General features: G+C 47.2%; 1 protein-coding gene and 1 long non-coding RNA gene across 7 annotated transcripts in view; one reads left to right on the top strand and one right to left on the bottom strand.

Moving 5' to 3' along the window:
* H6PD (hexose-6-phosphate dehydrogenase/glucose 1-dehydrogenase) overlaps nucleotides 1–1539 on the bottom strand; it is a 30064-nt gene extending 28525 nt beyond the window's left edge. For 2 of the 5 annotated variants that reach the window (XM_057695591.1, XM_057695582.1), the window contains exon 1: nucleotides 1402–1533. Coding sequence is in view for 1 of the 5 variants with exons in the window: in XM_057695582.1 (XP_057551565.1) it covers nucleotides 1402–1406 (5 nt within the window). In the remaining 4 variants the exon portion in view is untranslated. Of the gene's footprint in view, nucleotides 1–1401 lie in introns of all 5 variants that reach the window. The other 3 variants (XM_057695599.1, XM_057695573.1, XM_057695606.1) reach the window with 3 other exon arrangements.
* LOC130829287 (uncharacterized) lies at nucleotides 1417–16625 on the top strand. Of its 2 annotated transcripts, XR_009047480.1 has the most exons (4): nucleotides 1444–1538; nucleotides 3740–3939; nucleotides 4833–4976; nucleotides 13466–16625. It is a non-coding gene; the product is annotated as an uncharacterized LOC130829287 (long non-coding RNA). The 2 variants fall into 2 exon arrangements; XR_009047479.1 differs by lacking the exon at nucleotides 3740–3939 and having other exon boundaries at nucleotides 1417–1538.
* The last annotated feature ends 3128 nt before the right edge of the window (nucleotides 16626–19753 follow it).

Genomic DNA, 19753 nt, shown 5'->3' with positions numbered 1-19753 from the left:
ATGAAAAATCAAAGGGATGTGATGCTGAGATGGTTAAGAAGAGTCCCCGCCCCAGCCCACGAGGGGCTTCTAATCTGGCTTGAAGAAAGACGGGAGTAGAGTAAACCTCTAAATCTGCAGCCCTGGGCCTTTCATTTAACTACTCAGGGCCTTTTCTCCAGCTGGAAAGTGAGGATCAGACACCTCATTTTAATGTTGGCAAAAAACAAAAACAAACCCAGATCATGGCTGTGAAAATACTTTGGAAGGCAATGGTGGTAAGGGGTCTCCTAGACAGAGAGCCACCCAGCTCCCAGCTCAAGGCGACAAAAACCAAAACCAGACTTCCTACTCTGCCCGTGTGTTAAGGCCTGGCAGAGCCCACGGTGAGATCTGGCAACAAGCAATGACGTCTTGCCTTGTTCATATTACATCATTAAGGTGAGAACCAGGCAGGCCACAGATGACGGAAGGTGCCTCCAGGTTTCCTTTTGTTTGCCCACAGATTTGACTGTCTCTCTTTTAAACGGCCTGAAACAATAAGAGTCACTGAGTAAATTCTAGTCTTTGGATAAAAATAACTTGAATATCTGCCTGGAGTGGTTATTTGCTAAGCAGTTATGTACCTCAAAGAAACAGTTACACACAATACTGCCTAAAAACCAGCTCTGTTCATGCCAAAACACTGAGCATTTTTATTTCAAGTGCTCCTAAAACTGGCCAAAAGGTGAGCCTCATAAGCTCAACAACTCTACCCATCCCTGAAGATGTACAACATAATTTAAAATACACCCCGCCTACCCAGGTTTCCCTCATTGGCTACCTTTCACGAGCCACGGGCCTGGTAGCGGGTACAGGTGGGTGGGTGGCAAGGAATTTCGGCTTATGATTTTTCCCTAAGTTCTCACTTCCTGCTAACCATTTAAGTTTGAGTGAGCTGATCTTCAGAGGCCCAGATAGGTTTACTTCTGCAAAACCATTCATTGGATGGATGTATTTGAAACGCTGACGGAAACCTGAGCGCTAATGCCAAACATTAAGCAAATCCTAGTGAGTAAAAAAAAAAAAAAAAAAAAAAAGCCTTAAGTTCCTCCTCTCATTGAACTGAATTCCAGAAAGCCTAGGAAAGGGGACCCTGCGGACCAGCCTCGACGGGGCCTGGATGCCTGCAGACCAAGGGATCTGCGGAGGAGGACGTGCAGAATTAATTAATTTTGCGGAAGGAAGGCGGGGAAGGGAATTCCGGCTGTGGGTGGTGGCTGCGGCGACTCTTCCCGACCAAACGCCCGAGGGTTGCACAACCACGCGGGACCGGCCTCCCGGGCCTGGGGGTCCGGCCCGGCGCAAGCGCGCAGCCGCCGTGCGGCTGTGATGAACTCCCGCGGCCGAAGGAGCCGAGAGAAAGCGGGGAAGGCAGCTTACTTCATCTCGCCCGTCAGAGCCGGCCGCTTCTCCGGGAAACGTCGGGGGCGGCGCGGGCCGCGCGGTGCTGCGGGCCGGGCTCGGGCCGGGCCGGGGCCCAGCGCATCCTCTTCCGCCCGCCGGGCCCGCCCCGACAGGTGCGCGTCACGCGGCCCCTCTCCAGACGCGCGTGCGGGTTTCGCCAGCGACGCCGGGGGCGGCGAGCGGGGGGGGCGCGAGGCCAGGTGCGGCCCGGCTGCCCCTTCCCGGCCCCAACCCGAGACGCGTCCCCGTCCGCGAGGGCGGCCCGGACCTCAGACCCCAGCGGCCTCGGCGCGCGCGCAGTAGGGCCCCCGCTCCGGGGACGCGCGCGCGCAGTGGGACCAGGCGAGGGGCGCGCGCAGTGGGGCCGAGCCAGGGGCGGGCGGCGGCAGCGCCGCCGGAGGCGCAGGCGAGGCCACGCCCCCTAGGCGGTGGAGGGGCGGGGGCCTCCCAAAGGGTTCCTTGGTTCGCGGGGATGGGCTGGACTTAGGAGCGAAGCGAGCAGGCCCGTCTCTGCCGCCCTGGCTTTTCTTGTGCATCGTGGGGGCTGCCTTCTGGGGCACGCGAGGGCCGAGGGGAGCGGGTGTGTCGTGGAGCCGGCTTGCGGGCTCCTCCCCGGGATCTGGCACAAGCGGTGGGACCTGGAATGGGTCACGTGATCTCCCTAGGCCTCGCTTTTCTCCATCTGTAGCTCGAGCGGCTTGGTGCATCCCATTTTTAATATCCAGAAGTAGTGATTTAGGGGTGCAGGAGAGCAGGCTATGGCCGTGTCTACACGAGACAGCTTCAAATCTCTGCCTACGCTTGTGTGACCTTGAAGACACTAACCTGTGATAAGTGCCCAGGAAGTGGTAGCTTGCACCTGTCTGGCTTTATCAGCAAGGCCATGAATGGGAAGAAGGCCTTCTCTGCGGGTGATGGTGAGATTATAAAGAGATGACAGGGTGAGCTGCCTCTCTGAGCATTCAGTGGATGGTATGCTAGTCCCCTGCCCCACTCCTCACATTACCATGCGGTACCTGACCCTCACCCTCACCTTCCTGCCCACTTTTCTCCTAGCCCTACAGTGCGGTCAGTGTCCCCAGTGGGGCAGCTGCTCCTTCCTGCTTCTCAGCAGACCCTGGGAGACCTTGAGTTCAGTAAGGCAGGGCTGCTGCTGCAATGACCAGCCAGACCACCCAGGACCACCTCCTGGATGTAGATCCTCCATCTCATCCCTACTCTCTCCCTTCTTAGCATCTTAGCTCTCTGCCTTCTTCAGACCCACCTTCCTCCCATCCCAGAGACAAAAGAATGCCTGGTCACCTCTGCTGCAGAGCTCTGGACCACCCAAGAGAGAGCATTCTGACCAAAGAAAACTTCTAGCAGCTTTTGATTTCATGAAGGTTCCATTAGAGGTGGGAATGTCAGGAACTAGCAGAAGGAACTTGGCAGTGGCCAGCAGGACTAAGTAGGGCCAACAGGCATGATTACCACACAGGATATTAGGCAAGAGCTTTCCAGGAAGGCTGGGGAGCCAAGGGGGGCTGGGCTCCACTGTCACCAAGGCCAGGGGCCATCTGGGGGCCTTAGCAAGGATTTGGCCATACTGGGTGGGCCTGGGCAGGGGAGGGGGAGTCAAAGAGCCAGGTCCCTGCCCTGCTGCCTCCACAGCTGGAAGTGGGTAGGAGGGTCTAGGGCAGGGGCCAGCCAAACCCTACTGGACAATGCCAGGACTCGGCCAAGAGCCCTTCCCATGTTTGTAACCCTGGGCACACTGTGAACTCACATACCACGTAAACCGAGGCCAAGGGAGGCACAGATGGGAGAAGGCAGTGCCCAGAGACTGATGTGAACAGAGGGGACATTTCCCAGATCCCTACAGCCATCACGAGAGTGATCTTCGGTTACTTCGAGGGCATCTTTCAAAACATCCCAAAGCCAAATCAGCAGTAACCAGCTTATTAAGAAAATGCATGTGTCCACTTAGGTGTCAGTGGGGTGGGGACTGGGGAGTGACATGAAATGAGCCTAGGGTGTCACAGCTGTTCTCCCAGCCATGGGTACTTCCACGCCCACACATAGTAGAGATGTTTTCATTTCTCTAACCCTCCTCCCTCACTCTTAGTCCTTATCTCAGTCTCCTCCTGACTCTGTACCCTAGTCTGATCTGAACCATTACTTTGCTTTCTTTCCATCATGAAAACAATTTGATTTCATCTAGATGTGAGAGTATTTTCCCCCTAAAACCAGAAATCTCAAACCTTGTCCATGGGGTTTTGTGATGAGCTTTAGCACCTTTGCATACCTAAAGCTTTTCTCATTTCTGTGCTAACAGCAGCTACAAGGCCACATCACAAGGTACTCCACATCCCACGGGACCAGGTGTGCCCAAAACCCTCAGAAGGAAGCCGGAAGAAAGGAGTGATGCCTCGTGCTGGGGGGTGGGGAGGTTGTCCTGTGACCTGAACTGTGTCTGCAAGGAGCACGCTGGAGCTCTATTTGAAGCTGACTTTTTTCGTCTTCCTAAACTGTGAGGTAGGCAGAAGTCAGGGTTAATTCAGCCTGCTTCCCAGACGTGGAAAGTGAGACCTGCAGAGATGAATGACTCACAAGAGAGGGCAGTGGAGTTAGAAATAAAATCACGTTGCAGTTTCTATTTTGGGGCAGCAGTCACCGAGTCAGCTCTACTCCTTCACTCTTTGCTCTTTGCACAGGGTGGGGAGGAAAGAACAGGTGTTATGGATCTTCAGCTGTGAGTACATCTTTTCATTCCCACGCATGAGAAAGCCCAGCACTCTTTTTTTATTTTTTTTAAAGATTGGCTTCAAAAAGTCTACATAAAGTAGCTGTGTATTGGTTTTCTGTTGTGGCCATAACAATTGACTACCATTTAGTGACTTAAAGCAAATGTATTATCATACAGCCCTGTAGGTCAGAAGTCTGACATGGGCCTCACTGGGCTAAAACCAAGGGGTGGGGACTTCCCTGGCATTCCAGTAGCTAAGTCTCCGTGCTCCCAATGCAGGGGGTGCAGGTTCAGTCCCTGGTCAGGGAACTAGATCCCACATGCTGCAACTAAGAGTATGTGTGCTGCAACGAAGTACTGCAACAAAGACCCAAAGCAACCAAATAAATAAATAAATATTAAAACACACACACACACACACACACACACACACACACACACACGGAGTGGCAGGGCTGCATTCCTTTCAAGGGGAGACTTTTTCTTGCTCATCTGGATGTTGGCAGAATTCAGATCCTTGTGGTTTTAGGACTGAGATCCCCATTTCCTTGTTGGTTGTCAGCTGAGGGCCTTTCCCAGCTTCTAGAGGCTAGCACATTCCCTGGTTTGTGGCTGCCTTCCTCAATCTTCAAAGCCAGCAATGGCAGGTCAAGTGCTTTGAATCTCTCATCCTTATTTTCAGGTTCATCTCTCTGATGCATCTGGGAAAGGACCTCTGCTTTTAAGGACTCGTATGATTAGACTGGGCACAAGCATGTAAACCAGGATCATCTCCCCATCTCAGAATGAATATCTTGAATTGCAGCTGTAAAGTCCCTTTTGCCATGTAAGGTGACATCCTCACAGGTTCCAGACATTAAGGCCTGGACATCTTGAGGCAGTCATTATTCTGCCTGCCACAAATTATAGATTTCCAGATTCTCAGACCCTCCTCGTTGTCCAGGATCTTTATCACATGATTTTTTGGTAACAGCTTTACTGAGATATAATTCACATACTACACAATTCATCTATTTAAAGTGTACAATTTTTTATTTTTTAATATAGCCACAGAGCTGTGCAACCATCACCACAATCAATTAAAAACATTTTAATCACTCCAACAAGAAACCATGTACCTATTAACACTCACTCCCTATTTCCCCCAAACCCTCTCAGCCCTAGGGAACCACTAATCTACTTTCTGTCTCTGTGGTCTGCCTATGCTATATATTTCATATAAACGGAATCCTATAATATGTGGCCTTTTGTGTATATATAATATGTTAGATACATATATACAGTGTGTCCACATAATGTTTTCAAGGTTCATGTTGTAGCAGGTATCAGTGCTTCATTCCTCTCTGTTGCTAAATAACATTTGATTGCACAGCTATCCCATGCTTTGTTTAGCCATTCATCAGTTCATGGACATTTGAGTTATTTTCACTTTTTTTTATGGAGGTACAGTTGATTTACAATGTGGTGTTAATCTCTGCTGTACAGTAAAATGATTCAAGTATACACATATATGCATTCTTTTTTATATTCTTTGCCATTATGGTTTAGCACAGGAGATTGAATATGGTTCCCAGGGTTATTTTCACTTTGAGCTATGATGAATAATGCTGCCATGAACATATGTGTACATGTTTTTTGTGCAGACGTATGTTTTCATTCTCTGTGGTATGTACCGAGGAGTGGAATTGCTGAATCATATGGTAACTCTATGTTTAACTTTTTGAGGAACTGCCGGATTATTTTCCACAGTGGCTGCACCAGTCTACATGCCCACCAACAATGGACAGTGATCGTATTCCTCACATTCTCACCAGCACTTGTTATTATCTGCCTTTTTGATCCTAGCCATCCTTGTGGGTGTGAGGTGGATCTGATTGTGTTTTTGATTTGCATTTTCCTAATGACTCGTGACATTGAGCATCTTTTCATGTGCTTATTGACCGTTTGTGTGTCTTCTTTGGAGACATAAATGGTCTGATCCTTTGCCCATTTTTCAAGTGGGTTACCTTTTTATTATTGTGTTGTTAGAATTCTTTATATATTCTAGATACAAGCCCCTTACCAGATTTGCAAAATTTTTCTCCCATTCTGTGGCTTGTCTTTTCTCTTTCTTGATGGTGTCTTTCGTAGCATAAGAATTTTTTATTTTGATGTCCAGTTTATTTTTTTCTTTTGTTGCTTTGTGCTTTTGGAATCACATCTAAGAAGGCTTTGCCTAATCCGATATCATGAAAATTTATGCTTGCATTTTCTTCTGAGAGTTTGCTTTTAAGCTCATACATTTAGGTTTTTGATTCATTTTTGGTTAATTTTTGTATATGATGTGAGAGGTAGGGGGTCCAAATTTATTTTTTTGCGTGTGGCTATCCAGTTGTCCCAGTTGTTGAACTGTCACATAATGTGCTCCAAACACATCTGCTTGGATCACTATGAAACACTGGCATGACCCAAGGCCCTCCCCAGTCCAGTAATACAGACTCCAGCAGACCAATGCCTGGCAAGCAGCAGATCCTCAAAAAATGTTTGTCAAATGAATGTGGTGCAAGATGGGGAACCAGAGCCCTCAAGTTCAGGGGTTGGAGTCCCTTTCACTCTGCACATGACTCTGGAAATGTTTTCACCAAGTGGCCACTTGGCCACAGTCTAAAGAGGTGCCTTGGTACCCTTGAGTAAAGGGGTCAAGCTAAGCTGAGTCTATTTTCTTTTTTTTTTTCTTTTTTTCTTTTTATTTTGGCCATGCCATACAGCACAGCTTGCAAGATCCCATTCCCCAACCAGGGATCCAACCCAGGTCACAGCAGTAACAGTGCCGAACCCTAACCACTAGGCAACCAAGGAACTCAAGGGGGCAAACTAGAAGGGCTCCTACTGCCTGAACCGGATCTCAGAAAAAAAAAATCCCAAATTTTGTTTTGAGGCTGCCGGGGTCAAGGGAAAGGAAGAGAGAAGATTGGGGAGCAGCTGGGTCGGATGTGAACCAGGACAGGGGACCTTGAGTAACAAATTAAGAAGCACCTGTGCTCAAGGTCAACATTTCTTGCCTTAAGCTTCAAGAGGCAAAAGCAGGGAAAAGCTCTTGGCTGGCAGATGAAATGAAAAGATAAAAGTGCTGGCAGCCACCCCAGACATCTCTGCACCGGCAAAAGCTGCATCGTATCCTTTGGGCCAAGTGGAGACGCAGCCTGGGGACAGCCAAGCTTCTGGAGCAGGCGGCGGATGAACCTGGGGTCTGCGGAAGGACAAGCCACCCTTGCAGGGGAAATGTGATGGTCAGCAGAACCTCACGAGACAGAGACCAGCTTCCCGTTGGCTTCTCCAGGAAGCGGGCACTGTCTGCCTCTCCCAGCCCTGACACTGCAGTAAGCTGGTCTGAGGCCAAGAGCTGGGGAGCCTCTGGTGAACCAGCAGCTTCCAAGTGGCTGCAGGGTCACAGCAGGGGACAACGCCTCACTCCTCAGCCCCTTCCACTCCCCTCTCCAGTCCTGGAAACACAGGTAAGGTACCCCTCATTCATTCATCCAATATGACACGCCAGGCTGTCTAGGCTCAGGGAATATGGCCATGAACAAGACTCCTGTTCTCAAGGAGCTTACATTCTACTCCGAGTCGGGGTATGTGGTGGAAAGATGGGCAAATAAAACAGAAAGAGAATAGTTACAGAGTGACAAGGGCAATGAAGAAAATGAAACAGAATAATGGAATAGAATGTCTGACTGTACAGTTAAGGAAGGCCTCTCCAGGGGTGACATTTGATGGAGACTAGAGGGAAAAGGGCCAGTTGCACAAAAGCTAAGGGAAGAGTGTTCTGGGCAGAGAGAACAGCACGTACAAAGGCCCCGAGGCAGGAAATAGCTTGGTGTCTCCGCAGAACTGAAAGGAGGCCAGTGTGGCTGGAGCACTGAGCAAGGCGAGGCCCAAGAACAGGTTGCAGGAGCTGGGACACAGGGCCTTCTGGGCCAGGCAAAGGAATGTGGATTTACTCTAATTTGTGGTGGAAACCCCTGGGGAATTTTAAATAAGAGGAGGACACAATCAGTTTTCATTTTGGAAAGTCCCTGGGCTCCTGGGCTGCAGGCCTGGAGGAGAAGCACATTGAGTGGGTGGCGGTTATTGTAGGGTCCAGACAGGCTAGGGGTACAGCTCCAGGATGTATTAAAATGCTATTACTATTCAGGTATGGCAAGGCCAACAGGTTAGGAGATGACTGTCATTGAGAAGGTATCTTGTTACAGTTCCCAAGAAGAGAGAGCTTGCCCTGCCACCCACACAGGGCCACATGGGGATGCACCAGGGTCAGCCAGGAGCCAGGGAGTGAGGGAAAATGTGTACAAGGGCCTTTACAGTGGTTTCCAAGGGAAGGCACGGGCAAGGCAGGGTCAGCAGGCTTGGGATTGGCCAGTTTGAAGAGTTTCAGCAGGATCTGGGGCATAGGGGCTGCCCCCTAGTTGTCTATATCTGGTCCAGGGTGATTAGGGCAGGTAGAGAGTAGCCCTGAGTGTGAGAGCCTGATAGAGAAGGAGGCTGGGGCTTAGGGATCTGGATTGGTTTGTTTGCATATGAAAGGCACACTCCAGAGTGAATCACAGACTATTTCTAGGAACTGACTAGCCCTGGGAGGGGCAGTCCCTCTAGGGTCAGCAAGGCCCCCGGATGTCAAATCATCAAAAACACATGGTTGACACAAAGGAGACACCTGCATTCTGTGGAGAGAGTCTCCGGAGAGGAAATTGATGGGATTTGCTGATGCATTAGATGTAGGTGACGAGGGAGGAGGAATCAAGGATGCTGCCTGGCCTTTTGGCTTAAGCAGTTGGGTCCCCCCTCTCTCAAGCAAGTCTTTTTTTTTAATACTTTATTTTTAATTAATTAATTTATTTTGGCCACACTGCGTGGCATGTGGGATCTTAGTTCCCCGACCAGGGATCAAACCTGCACCCCCATGTTGGAAGTGCAGAGTCTTAACCACTGGGCCATCAGGAAGTCCTTCTCAAGCAAGTCTTCGAGGGTCCCAGAGGCACGGCTATCCTCGAGGAGCTTAAACTTTCGTAGGGAAGCCAGGCTTCAAGTAGGAACAGTTGGCAAGTCAAGTCAGTGCCATTAGGCTCCCTGAAGTATGTGTCCTTTGCCTTAAGTAACAAAAATGTTGCTGAAAAACAATATATAATTCAGATACAGTATTTCCCTCTTGTATTATCATTTCAGCAACCATGATTTTTTCTTTAACAATATTTTTTAATTGAAGTATAGTTGATTTACAATGTTGTGTTAATTACTGCTGTACAGCAAAGTGATTCAGTTATACACATATATATGTTCTTTTTTTATATCCTTTTCCGTTATGGTTTGTCATAGGATACTGAATATAGTTCCCTGTGCTATACAGTAGGACCTTGTTGTTTATCCATTCCATATATAATAGCTCACATTTGCTAACCTCAACCTCCCACTCTGTCCCTCCCTCAACCCCCTCCCCCTTGGCAACCACAAGTCTATTCTCTATATCTGAGCCTGTCTCTGTTTCGTAGCTAGGTTCATTTGTGTCATATTTTAGATTCCACATATAAGTGATATCATATATTTGTCTTTCTCTTTCTGGCTTACTTCACTTAGTAGGATAATCTCTAATTGCATCCATGTTGCTGCAGATGGCATTATTTCATTCTTTTTTATGGCTGAGTAGTATTCCATTGCATATACGTACCACATCTTCTTCATCCATTCATCTGTTGATGGACATTTAGGTTGTTTCCATGTCTTGGCTATTGTGAATAGTGCTTGGCAACCATGATTTCTGATTGGCTTTCACACGTCCAAGGCCCAGGACCTGTGATGAGGATATCCCTGATATTGTCCAGGGATTTATGCTTCTATAAACCCATCTTATCTGTGCCAGAAAACCTCTTCATAAGAACTTAAGATGAAGGCTTTGAAAACTATAGACTCTTTTGATTGTATAAATAATTGCCTTTTAACTTTTTTGTTTTGCAAGATCTACTGTTAAATTCAGTGATATACGAGAGTGAGTCAAAAATTATCCACACTCCAGTTATCTTAAAACTTCTGTTGGCCGCACTGTCTTATCAGAGCTTTCCATTCAAGGCTAAAGTCTCCCCAGTCACTGCTGTGCAGGTGTGAACGTGTTACATCAGTTCATTTGTAACTGCGGTGCTAGCACAAATGGATGCCCCACTTGTGATTTGCACAAAAGAAGAGCAGCGTGCAGTGATTTGTTTTTTGTGGCCTGAGGGTGTACCTGGTGCCGTTATTTATCGAAGACTTTGTGTGCAGTATGGAGAAAGTGTTTTGTCACAAAGAAGTGTGTATGAATGGGTAGAGAAATTCAAGGAAGGTCGCGCAAGTGTTAGCCATCAAGAAGGAGCCGGACGCCCATCCACGTCCACGGCTGATGACAATATTGTGCGTACGTGTGAAATGATTCTGTGGAATAGACGAGTGACAGTGGGTTATGGGGCAAATCATTTGCAAATCAGCCATGGCTCTGCCTGTGAAGTAATCCACAACAGACTTAGCTTTTCACTTCTGATGAAGAAGTGAAGACAGTGGTGCATTCGTGGCTTGCAGCTCAGCCTAAAATATTTTTTAATGAGAGAATACAAAAGCTTGTTGACAGATGGACATAGTGTATTAAAAAAACAAGGAGACTATGTTGAAAAATGATGTATTTGTCTTTTCTAAAAGTTAATTAAAATAAATTGTACAGCCAGAGTGCAGATAATCTTTGACTCACCCTCGTATAACAGTAAATAACTTTTATTATTATTATTTAAAAATCAAGATTAAGAAAACAGAGCACACATGACATAGATTAGGTGCTCAATAAAGAATGTTTCTGTAACTTTGATGGTGTAGACCCCATGAAAGGCAGGCTGGTGATGTATTTATATCTGTTGCAAAGCTACAAAGAAGCTCTCTCCCCAGAATATAATAATCTTGACCTGGTGAGGAACTAACCGAGCTGGGGATGTTGTAACACCTAAAGTTAATGTTCTCAAGCTCTTGCTAGTTTAGAAGCCACATTGCATCTCCTGTGAGGGTGGAAACATTGATTGCTGGTGAGAAATGTGATCGTGTGGTTTGGGGCAGGTGATATGGAGTTGTGTGGCTTTCCCTGACCAACCTCCCTTGATGCAGGGGCACTCCCCTCATATCCGACTGGAATTCACACGTTTGAAATGATCATATGTCAGCTGCAAACATCCATTGTGGTTGTTTTTTGGCCTCTCTGTTTTACGGGAAGTGTCTTGTTGACTAGACTATAAACGCTTTGAAGGGGAGCTGTCTGGTGGCTACTATATCTTGTGAACATAAACCCCAGAACGAGGGTCTCCTTAATACATACTTGTTGGTTAAATAGATGAATTAATTAATATTACATAGCTGGCAGCTGTAGATCTTTGTCAGATCAAACTTTAAAAAAAAATATGTAAAAAGCCCCATTTGATTGTGTATCACAGGACTTGAGAGAGTGAAAAGGCAACCCACAAAATAGGAGAAAATATTTGTAAATTTGTAGTATTTAGAATACATAAAGAACCTCACAATTCAGCAACAACAACAACAACAAAACCCAAACAAGCCAATTCAAAAGTGGGCATGGGTTTTGAACAGACATTTTTCTAAAGAAAGATACACAAATGACCAACAAAGCACATAAAAAGCTCAACATCATTAGTCACTAGAGAAATGCAAGTCAAACCACAATGAGACACCACTTCACACCCACTAGGATGACTGTAATTAAACAAACAAACAAAAAGGGGAAAATAGCAAGTGCTGGGGAAGATGTGGAGAAATGGGAACCCTCATGCATTGCTTGTGGGAAGGTTAAAATGGTGCAGCTGCTAGGGAAAACCGTTTAGAGGTTCCTCAAAAAGTTAAACACTGAATTGCTACAGGATCCAGCAATTCCATTCCCAGGTACATACCCCGAAGAATTGAAAGCTGGGACCCAGATACTTGTTCACCAACGTTCATAGCAGCATTCTTCACAATAGTCAGAAGGTGGAAACAACCCAAGTATCAGTGAACAGATGAATAGATTAACAAAATGTGGTGTATCCACATCACGAAATATTATTCAGCCACAAAAAGGAGTGAAATTCTAATACAGGCTACAACATGGATGAACCTTGAAAAGATGCTAAGTGAAAGAAGCCAGACACAAAAGGACAGATGTTGTATGATTCCATTTATATGTGATGCCTAAAATTGGCACGTACATAGCGACAGAAAGTAGAAAGGTGATTGCCAGGGGCAGGCAGAGTGGAGAAATGGAAGTTGGTGTTGATTGGGTACAGGGTTTTTGTTTGGGAAGATGAAAAAAAAAACTGTGGAAATGGATGGTGGTAATGGTTACTGCACTTAAAGTGATTAAAATGGTAAACTTTATGTTGTGTATCCTTTATCACAATTTTAAAAATCACTAAAAAGAAAGTAAAGTCACATTGGGACAGCATCCCATGGATAAAGGTCTGAGAGGCGTCTGGCTTATGTAGCATCATTGAACCCAGGATACCCTGCCCGCCTGTCTCCCCTGGCCCGGGAATTAGAACAAGCCAGTTATCCTTTGACCTTTGTGTGGGGAGTGCTAGACACACAGAGGTTTATCTCCAAGACTGACACTTGTCAGAGCTGGGACAGTAGCCAATGTCCACACAGCATAAACCTCTTCAAGGGCCCAGATCTTATCTCTACTTCACTGTATCCCTCTCAATGCCTCCTCAACTGTCCAGCTGCAACTTTATTATAAAAGGTAATTATGTGTTAGCTAAAACCAGACACTTTGCCTTGATCGCTGGTCCAATGTGGGAGAATATTGAGTATGTGAGTCCCCACTACAAAAATAAAAGGCATGTGAAACTCAAACATATGCCAGGGTTTCTGAAATACTTTGTTCTCAGGACCCATGCAATTGGGTAACAGGCTGATGGCATTATCCTAATTCTTCTGGAATTAAGTGCCACACGGATGAGATTCCAAGTGAGTTTATCTGTATTAAACTCCAGGAAGTTGGGTAATGTTAGAGCATGGCTCCCAGATACTTAAAGAAATCCAAATTACAAATAGATCACAGATGAGTGCCACCGTTAGAAGAACCAGCTCCACGTAAGCAGGTATTTAGAGGTGATGCAGGAAGTGTAAATGTCGCCCTAATGAATGTCTTGCTTGTTGTGCTTTCTTGAAACTGGGAGATTAACCCCGAGATATTTTTAAAGTTTTTGCACGTAGCTGGTACGTTGAACAAGTGAGACTCATTGGGTGCAAAAGACAAAACTTCCTCTTGCCGCACTTCAGGTTCAAACCTGCTGGGATGCTTACTCCACCTCTGGATGAAATCTGAAACTGAAATCCTGGAGGAAATCTGACGTTCCCAGCCTCTCTCTCCAGCCAGGATTTTAAATGTCCAGTCCCATATAATAGTCAGAACCTCAAAAGTACAGCTTGTCCCCGCCCCCAGCTCCTGGAGGGGAGGGGCTGGGATACTGTTTTTCCACCTGGGTTGCTAGCAGTGGTCTCTGCGTGCTCCAGAACTGCAGGAAGAAGCCCCAGAGAAGGTGACAGGCAAGGTTTGCCTGGACTGGGAGGTCCTGGGCTGGCATCACTGCTCACTGATCTCAGCAGATATTGAAAGCTTATCACACCAGGCACTTTGCATGGTCTTTGGAGATTTCAACAGGGAAGAGCGGACTTCTGCTATCCTTTTGACTCCTGTGAAAACACCTTCTCTGGCTGGTCTTTTGTTATTTGTAATTCCATCCCCAGTCCTTGGAGATTAGACCTCTTCCACTGAGGTCTCTTCTCCCCCCAGGCGATCCATTGGGAAGATCAAAGACTCTCCCAGATGTACACCTGGTCCCCAGAAGCTCCCACCTTGAACTGGCTCTCAGGGAAAGAGTGTCACCGCCAAGGGGTGCTTTAGCCAGGCACCCCCTCCCCACCTTTAGATTTCTCAGGTGGGAGTTGTTGCACCAGGCCCTGGGGGACTTGTGTTGCCTTCTGAGCTCTCTCGGTAAAGATCCCTTCACCAGCTGGAGGTAAGAGGAAGCAAGTCCCCTCTCCTCCACGGGGGGGCGATATGCACGGGACACTGAAAAGCATTCTTCACTCGTCTCCGCTGTGCTGCATCTTTTTTCTCCCTCGAAGTGGTTATTGAGCTGATGGACACAGAGCAGTCCCTTGACCCCTCCTTCACATGTTTTCCCCCTGGAGTTGGGAATGAGTGGCCTCTCAAGGCTGGACCTGTGACTGAAATGGAGCCCGTGAGTCCCTTTTGAACATCTCAACATGCTTTTAATGACCCAAAGATTGAGGGCAAAGCAAGGATTTCTTTTTCTTCTTTCTTTCTTTCTTTCTTTCTTTCTTTCTTTCTTTCTTTCTTTCTTTCTTTCTTTCTTTCTTTCTTTCTTTCTTTCTTTCTTTCTTTCTTTTTCTTTCTTGCTTTCTTGCTTCCTTTCTTTCTTGCTTTCTTTTCATCTTTTAAGAGCTTGCTTCATACTGAATCTAAAAGGTGAAATATTCTCAGCAGAATTCAAGAGACCCATGCAAATCACTGAGCAATTTCAGGAGACCCAGAAAATTCCCCCAAAACAGGAGTCACTGATGCAGCAGCTAATGCAGGTCTTTACAGCCTGCCCAGAGCATCAGTGACTGGAATTCTTCTCCATTTGGATGAGTTTTGTCGGGAATATGATTGATTTCCCCACCTAACCTAATCAGGAAGGAACCCAGGCACCGTCTCAGGCCATTTCACACACATATATCACCTCCACGAGTGACCACCCCGTGGGCGGGCACCACTCAGCCCTCCTTTTACCCCCTGGTTCTATGCCGTGCCAGGCACACGAGAGGATCTGGGCAAAGCCTGAATTGAATTACAGTCGCCTGATAAAGTGGGGCTATCCACAGAGACCTGGAATTTATTCTTCAAGGAGTTTACTCTTCTCCTTAAAAAAATTCTTTTTAATTAGATTTTAGATATAAAAAGATCAATCTGCTGCTTTATTTTATTACTCTTCTGTTATATTAAATTGTAACCTTTGGTGGCTTAGGCTTGTAATGAGTGAAGTCTATAAAACAAAATAGCAGGCATGTTAAACCTTTTTCAAAAGTGGGCCCTTAAAGTCCTCCTGCAGGAAGGCCAGGTGTCCTAATATACAAAGAAAGAGGACATCGTGTTTTATTGTCTACCTGCCTACCTAATATCCATATTCCCCTTCTTCTACTAAGAAATCCTTGATTTTTTACAGTGTGGCAGTGTACACAGTTATAACACTACATTTCCAAGCTTCTCTTGCCACTAAATATGGCCATGTGATTAAATTCTGGCCAATGAGATGTAAGCAGAAATTGTCAAGTATTATAGAATTTATGAAAAGGGGGGTAGACAGCTGGCATGTGCTTTTTTTCATATTCTTCCTCCACCTGCTCCTCGCTTCTTGCCTGGAATGCTGATATGATAGCTGGGGCTCCAGCAACTCTCTTGGCTTGTGAGGCGACAGTGAGACTGGAAGTCACATGCTAAGAATGGCAGAATAAAAAGGTAGGAGGAGTCCAGGTCTCTGATGACACTGTGGACCTTTGACCTTTTGATTTTTTTTATATGAAAGAGAAAGAAACCTCTATTTTGTTTATCTCTTTACTTATGGCATCTGTCATTTATACAGTTCTTATTTGTTACATCTGTTGTAAAGGATCACTTAAGCACCCATCATTTTATTTTACCCGTTTTGGAAGGAAATCTCTCTAGAATACATTGCATACTCTCTTCCTTTTTAAAATCAAGTCTATAGTGGACATAGGGTTGCTAGGTAAAATACAGGATGCCCAGTCAACTTGAATTTCAGATAAGCAACAAAGAGGTTTTTGATTAAAAGCATGCCCCCATTATTACATGGGACATACTTAGACTAAAAAATAATTTGTTGTTATCCGAAATTAAAATTAAACTGAGACTCCTGTGTTTTTGTTTGCTGACTCTGCTAATCCTAACCTAACAGGCTCTTTTCCTGCTGTTACCTACGATGAGGTGTACGGGGATGCACTGGGGGCCTAGTGAGGTGTGGAGGGCTCTTAGTCCTTATGGAAACAGACCAGATTGCCATGCTTTTAATTCTTATTCTGCTCTTTCTGATGTTCCCATCTCTTCTTTGGTTGCCAGTCTATCAATCGCCCTGTCTGCTGCTCTCTAAATGAGCCTGCCTGTCTTAGCCCTTTACCCCGCTGATGACGGGGGAATCTGTGGGCAACCACGGTGTTTGAAGCACATTCCTTGGAGCTGAAAGTCTGGGTCCCACTCCAGGTCCCCCCACTTTCAACTCTATGGCCTGGGCCAGCTCATTTGACCTGTCTGAGCTTGGTTCCTGCCTAATAATAAGGGGGTAGTCAGAGCCGCCTCCTGGGTTATGTGAGGCTTAAATGTGGGAAGTGCTGGGGCAGCACCAGACCTTAGCAAGTACTCAGCAGATGGGGTAATTGCCGTGCGGTGGGCTGAGCAACCGGATAACCAAGCCCAAGAAACAGGGATCTGAGCGGAAACCTTCTGTGAGTAAAACATGAGCAACAGGGATGCTGAGGTCACCGCGAGGAGTGGGAGGGAGAATGGGGGCCGAAGGCCAAAGTCAGGGGAGAGTGGGAGAGCTCACACAAGGCAGCCGTTGGTGGGGGGCAGTGAGTGGGCAGCCTGTGTGTTGTTAGGTGTCTCCCCCCAGGTTCGTATGCTGAAACCCAACCCCAGGACCTCGGACGGTGACTGTATTCGGAGATGGGATCTCTACAGAGGTAATTAAATTAACATGAGGTCCTTAGGGGGCCCCGATCCAATCTGACTGGTGTCCTCATAAGAAGAAGAGATTAGGACGCAGACACACACAGAGGGAAGACCACGTGAGGGCACAGTGAGAAGACAGCCATCCGCAAACCAAGGAGAGAGGCCTCGGGAGAAGCCCACCCTGCCTACACGTTGGATCTTGGACTTCCAGCCTCCAGAACTGAGAGAATGTGTTTCTGTCATTTAAGCCACCCCGTCTGTGCTACTTTGTTATGGTGGCCCCAGCAGTTTAATACGAGTGTCAAAACAGAAGGCTGGGGACTTCCTAGGTGGCGCAGTGGTTAGGAATCCACCTGCCAATGCAGGGGACACGGGTTCGACCCCTGGTCGGGGAAGATCCCACATGCCGCGGAGCAACTGAGCCCATGCACCACAACTATTGAGCCCATGTGCTGCAGCTACTGAAGCCCATGCGCCTACAGCCTGTGCTCTGCATCAAGAGGAGCCACCACAATGAGGAGCCCTCACACCGCAACGAAGAGTAGCCTCCCACCTTGCTGCAACTAGAGCAAGCTCGCACACAGCAGCAAAGACCCAATGCAGCCAATAAATAAATTAATTAATTTTTTTAAAAAAACCCAGAAGGCTGTGGGAACAAGGCAGAAGGCTGAGTGCCCGGGAGCAGTCATGCAGCACTTGATCCAATAGATGTTCTTGTTGATGTTGGTGGTGGTGACATTGACACCAGGTACTCTTCTTGCACAGGGAGTCCAGGGGTGAACGCCGTCCTTCTCCTGAGAGAACAGATGAACCAGAGAACCGCAGACGGTGACAGATGCCGGGCTGCGGGCACTGACTGGGAGGGAGCAAGGAGTGAAGAGCCGCTCCTGGGAGCCCATCAAAAGAGGCTCTTCCAGGAGGGGAGCTGGGCTGAACCTGAAGGTGAGAAGGAGCCATCGGGGGGAGTCCAGGGAGACCAGGGGGAGGCTGGGGGCTGCTGGAGCTGAGCGGGAGGGAGAGGTCGGACAAGAAGAGGTGGGAAGCTGGAGGCAGGGTCAAGGCTGGACCTTACAGCCTCCTGGGCCTTGGTAGGGCATTTGCATTTTATTCTAAGATGAGGGAGCAGCTTCAAAGGGGTACACAATTGCAGAGGGACAGCCTGCTTGGTCAGCGCTTCCTCCCAGCCCACCTGTCGGGAAGGACAGTGGTGACTTCCTTGGGATGTGATCTGCAGAGCCATCATGTGGGCTTGTGGGAAGCCAGCTTTCACTTATGGGGGAAAATTAGAAGTCCCCAGGTGGCGGAGATCATAGGTTCGCCTGGAATTGAAGAATGCCACTGGGCACAGATTGAAAAGGAAGGGAATGTTCGTTCTTTCACTCATTCGTTCATTCATTCATTTACAAAAATGTGTGGAGCCTCTACTGCCTGGCAGGCACAGCAGGGAGTGAAACAGCCAGCCTCTCTGCTTTGGGGGAGGGGTCTCCCTGCCAGGGCAGGGAGACAAATAATAACAGATAAACAAATAAGTGAACAACGTCAGGTGCTGGTATTCCTGCTCAGAAGACAAGGAACTGAGTGAGGTGGTGGTACCAGTGTGCTGTTTTGAAGAAGAGAGTGACTCTGATAAGGGGACATTTGGGCACAGGCCAAGAGATGCAGGTTCCATGGACATGGTGAAAGATGCTCATGGCCGAGGTCATTTCAAGGACCCCAGGCAGGCTTCCTTGTACTGAAGATATTTTCCGTCCGGCAGCCAGGACCGAAAGATGCACCCCTCCCACACCCACCCCACCCCACCCCACCCCACCCCCTGCCCTGCCCTGCCCTGGCCCCATCATCCCTTGGCAGTTAACACAGACATCCTGGGGAAGAATCTCAGCTTAAGCCGTGAACCTCCAAAGTCTCAGCAAAAATACATTAACAATCTACGGAGTGCAGGCTCACCTTTGGCCCAGTGTGGACAGAATGTGTGTTTCTCCACTGCTCTGCACATAGTAGGTGCTCAATCAACACTTTTTAAATGAACAACTGAGAAAACCCACGGAGTGCCTATGTAAACTGGCAGATCTGATATTTGAGCATTTATGGTTTCCTTTAAGTAGACTGAGAGGCGGCTTGGGAGGGTGGGAGATTGCTGTCCCCCGGCTGATCATGAAGAAGCAGGAGGAAGAAACAGTGTAACTGTTTGGGGTGGAAGGGTTCTCACTAATTCTAAAATGCATTTGACTCTGCCATCCTTGTGCCCTCACAAGGCACTGCTCAGAGCAGAATGAACCCTGCTCAGCACCGCTATAAAACGATGTAGGAGATTCAAGGCGGGCAAAGTCTGTATCTTCTGTTGAAGACGAAAGCCACCCTCTTGGACCGCTCCCTGGTGATGGTGGTTTTGTGTTGATAGAGAAAAGGCCAAGCACATGGAAGTCATCACAGAAAGCTTTAGTCATCCGGAAAGAAAAGCCACTGTGATGCATTCAACAATATCCTCCAGTGCCAACCCAGATGCTTTGCTATGTAAAGGTCAAGGGACTTTTTATGATGTAAGAGACAGGGAATCTCCTGAGTCAGAGGTCCATCTAGAGCTTATCTCCAGGTAGCACTGCTCCTGAGCCTTCGAGGATTCTGCCTTGTCTTTAAAAGGGAAAGACCCTTATCTAGAGTAATAGTTTAGAATAAATTCCAGATAGGACCTTTTCCCTAGGTTGAACCTAGATTTCTACTACTGCTACTGAACACATTAAGAGACAGTGAAAAATGTTGAAATGATAAAATTTTGAATATATTGGGTTAAATCATATTATTAAAATTAATTTAAC

The sequence above is a fragment of the Hippopotamus amphibius genome, chromosome 1, assembly GCF_030028045.1.
Source record: "Hippopotamus amphibius kiboko isolate mHipAmp2 chromosome 1, mHipAmp2.hap2, whole genome shotgun sequence".
NCBI classification, from domain to species: domain Eukaryota; kingdom Metazoa; phylum Chordata; class Mammalia; order Artiodactyla; family Hippopotamidae; genus Hippopotamus; species Hippopotamus amphibius.
Note: the sequence above shows the minus strand (reverse complement) of the source record. Positions and strands in the feature narration are given on the sequence as shown.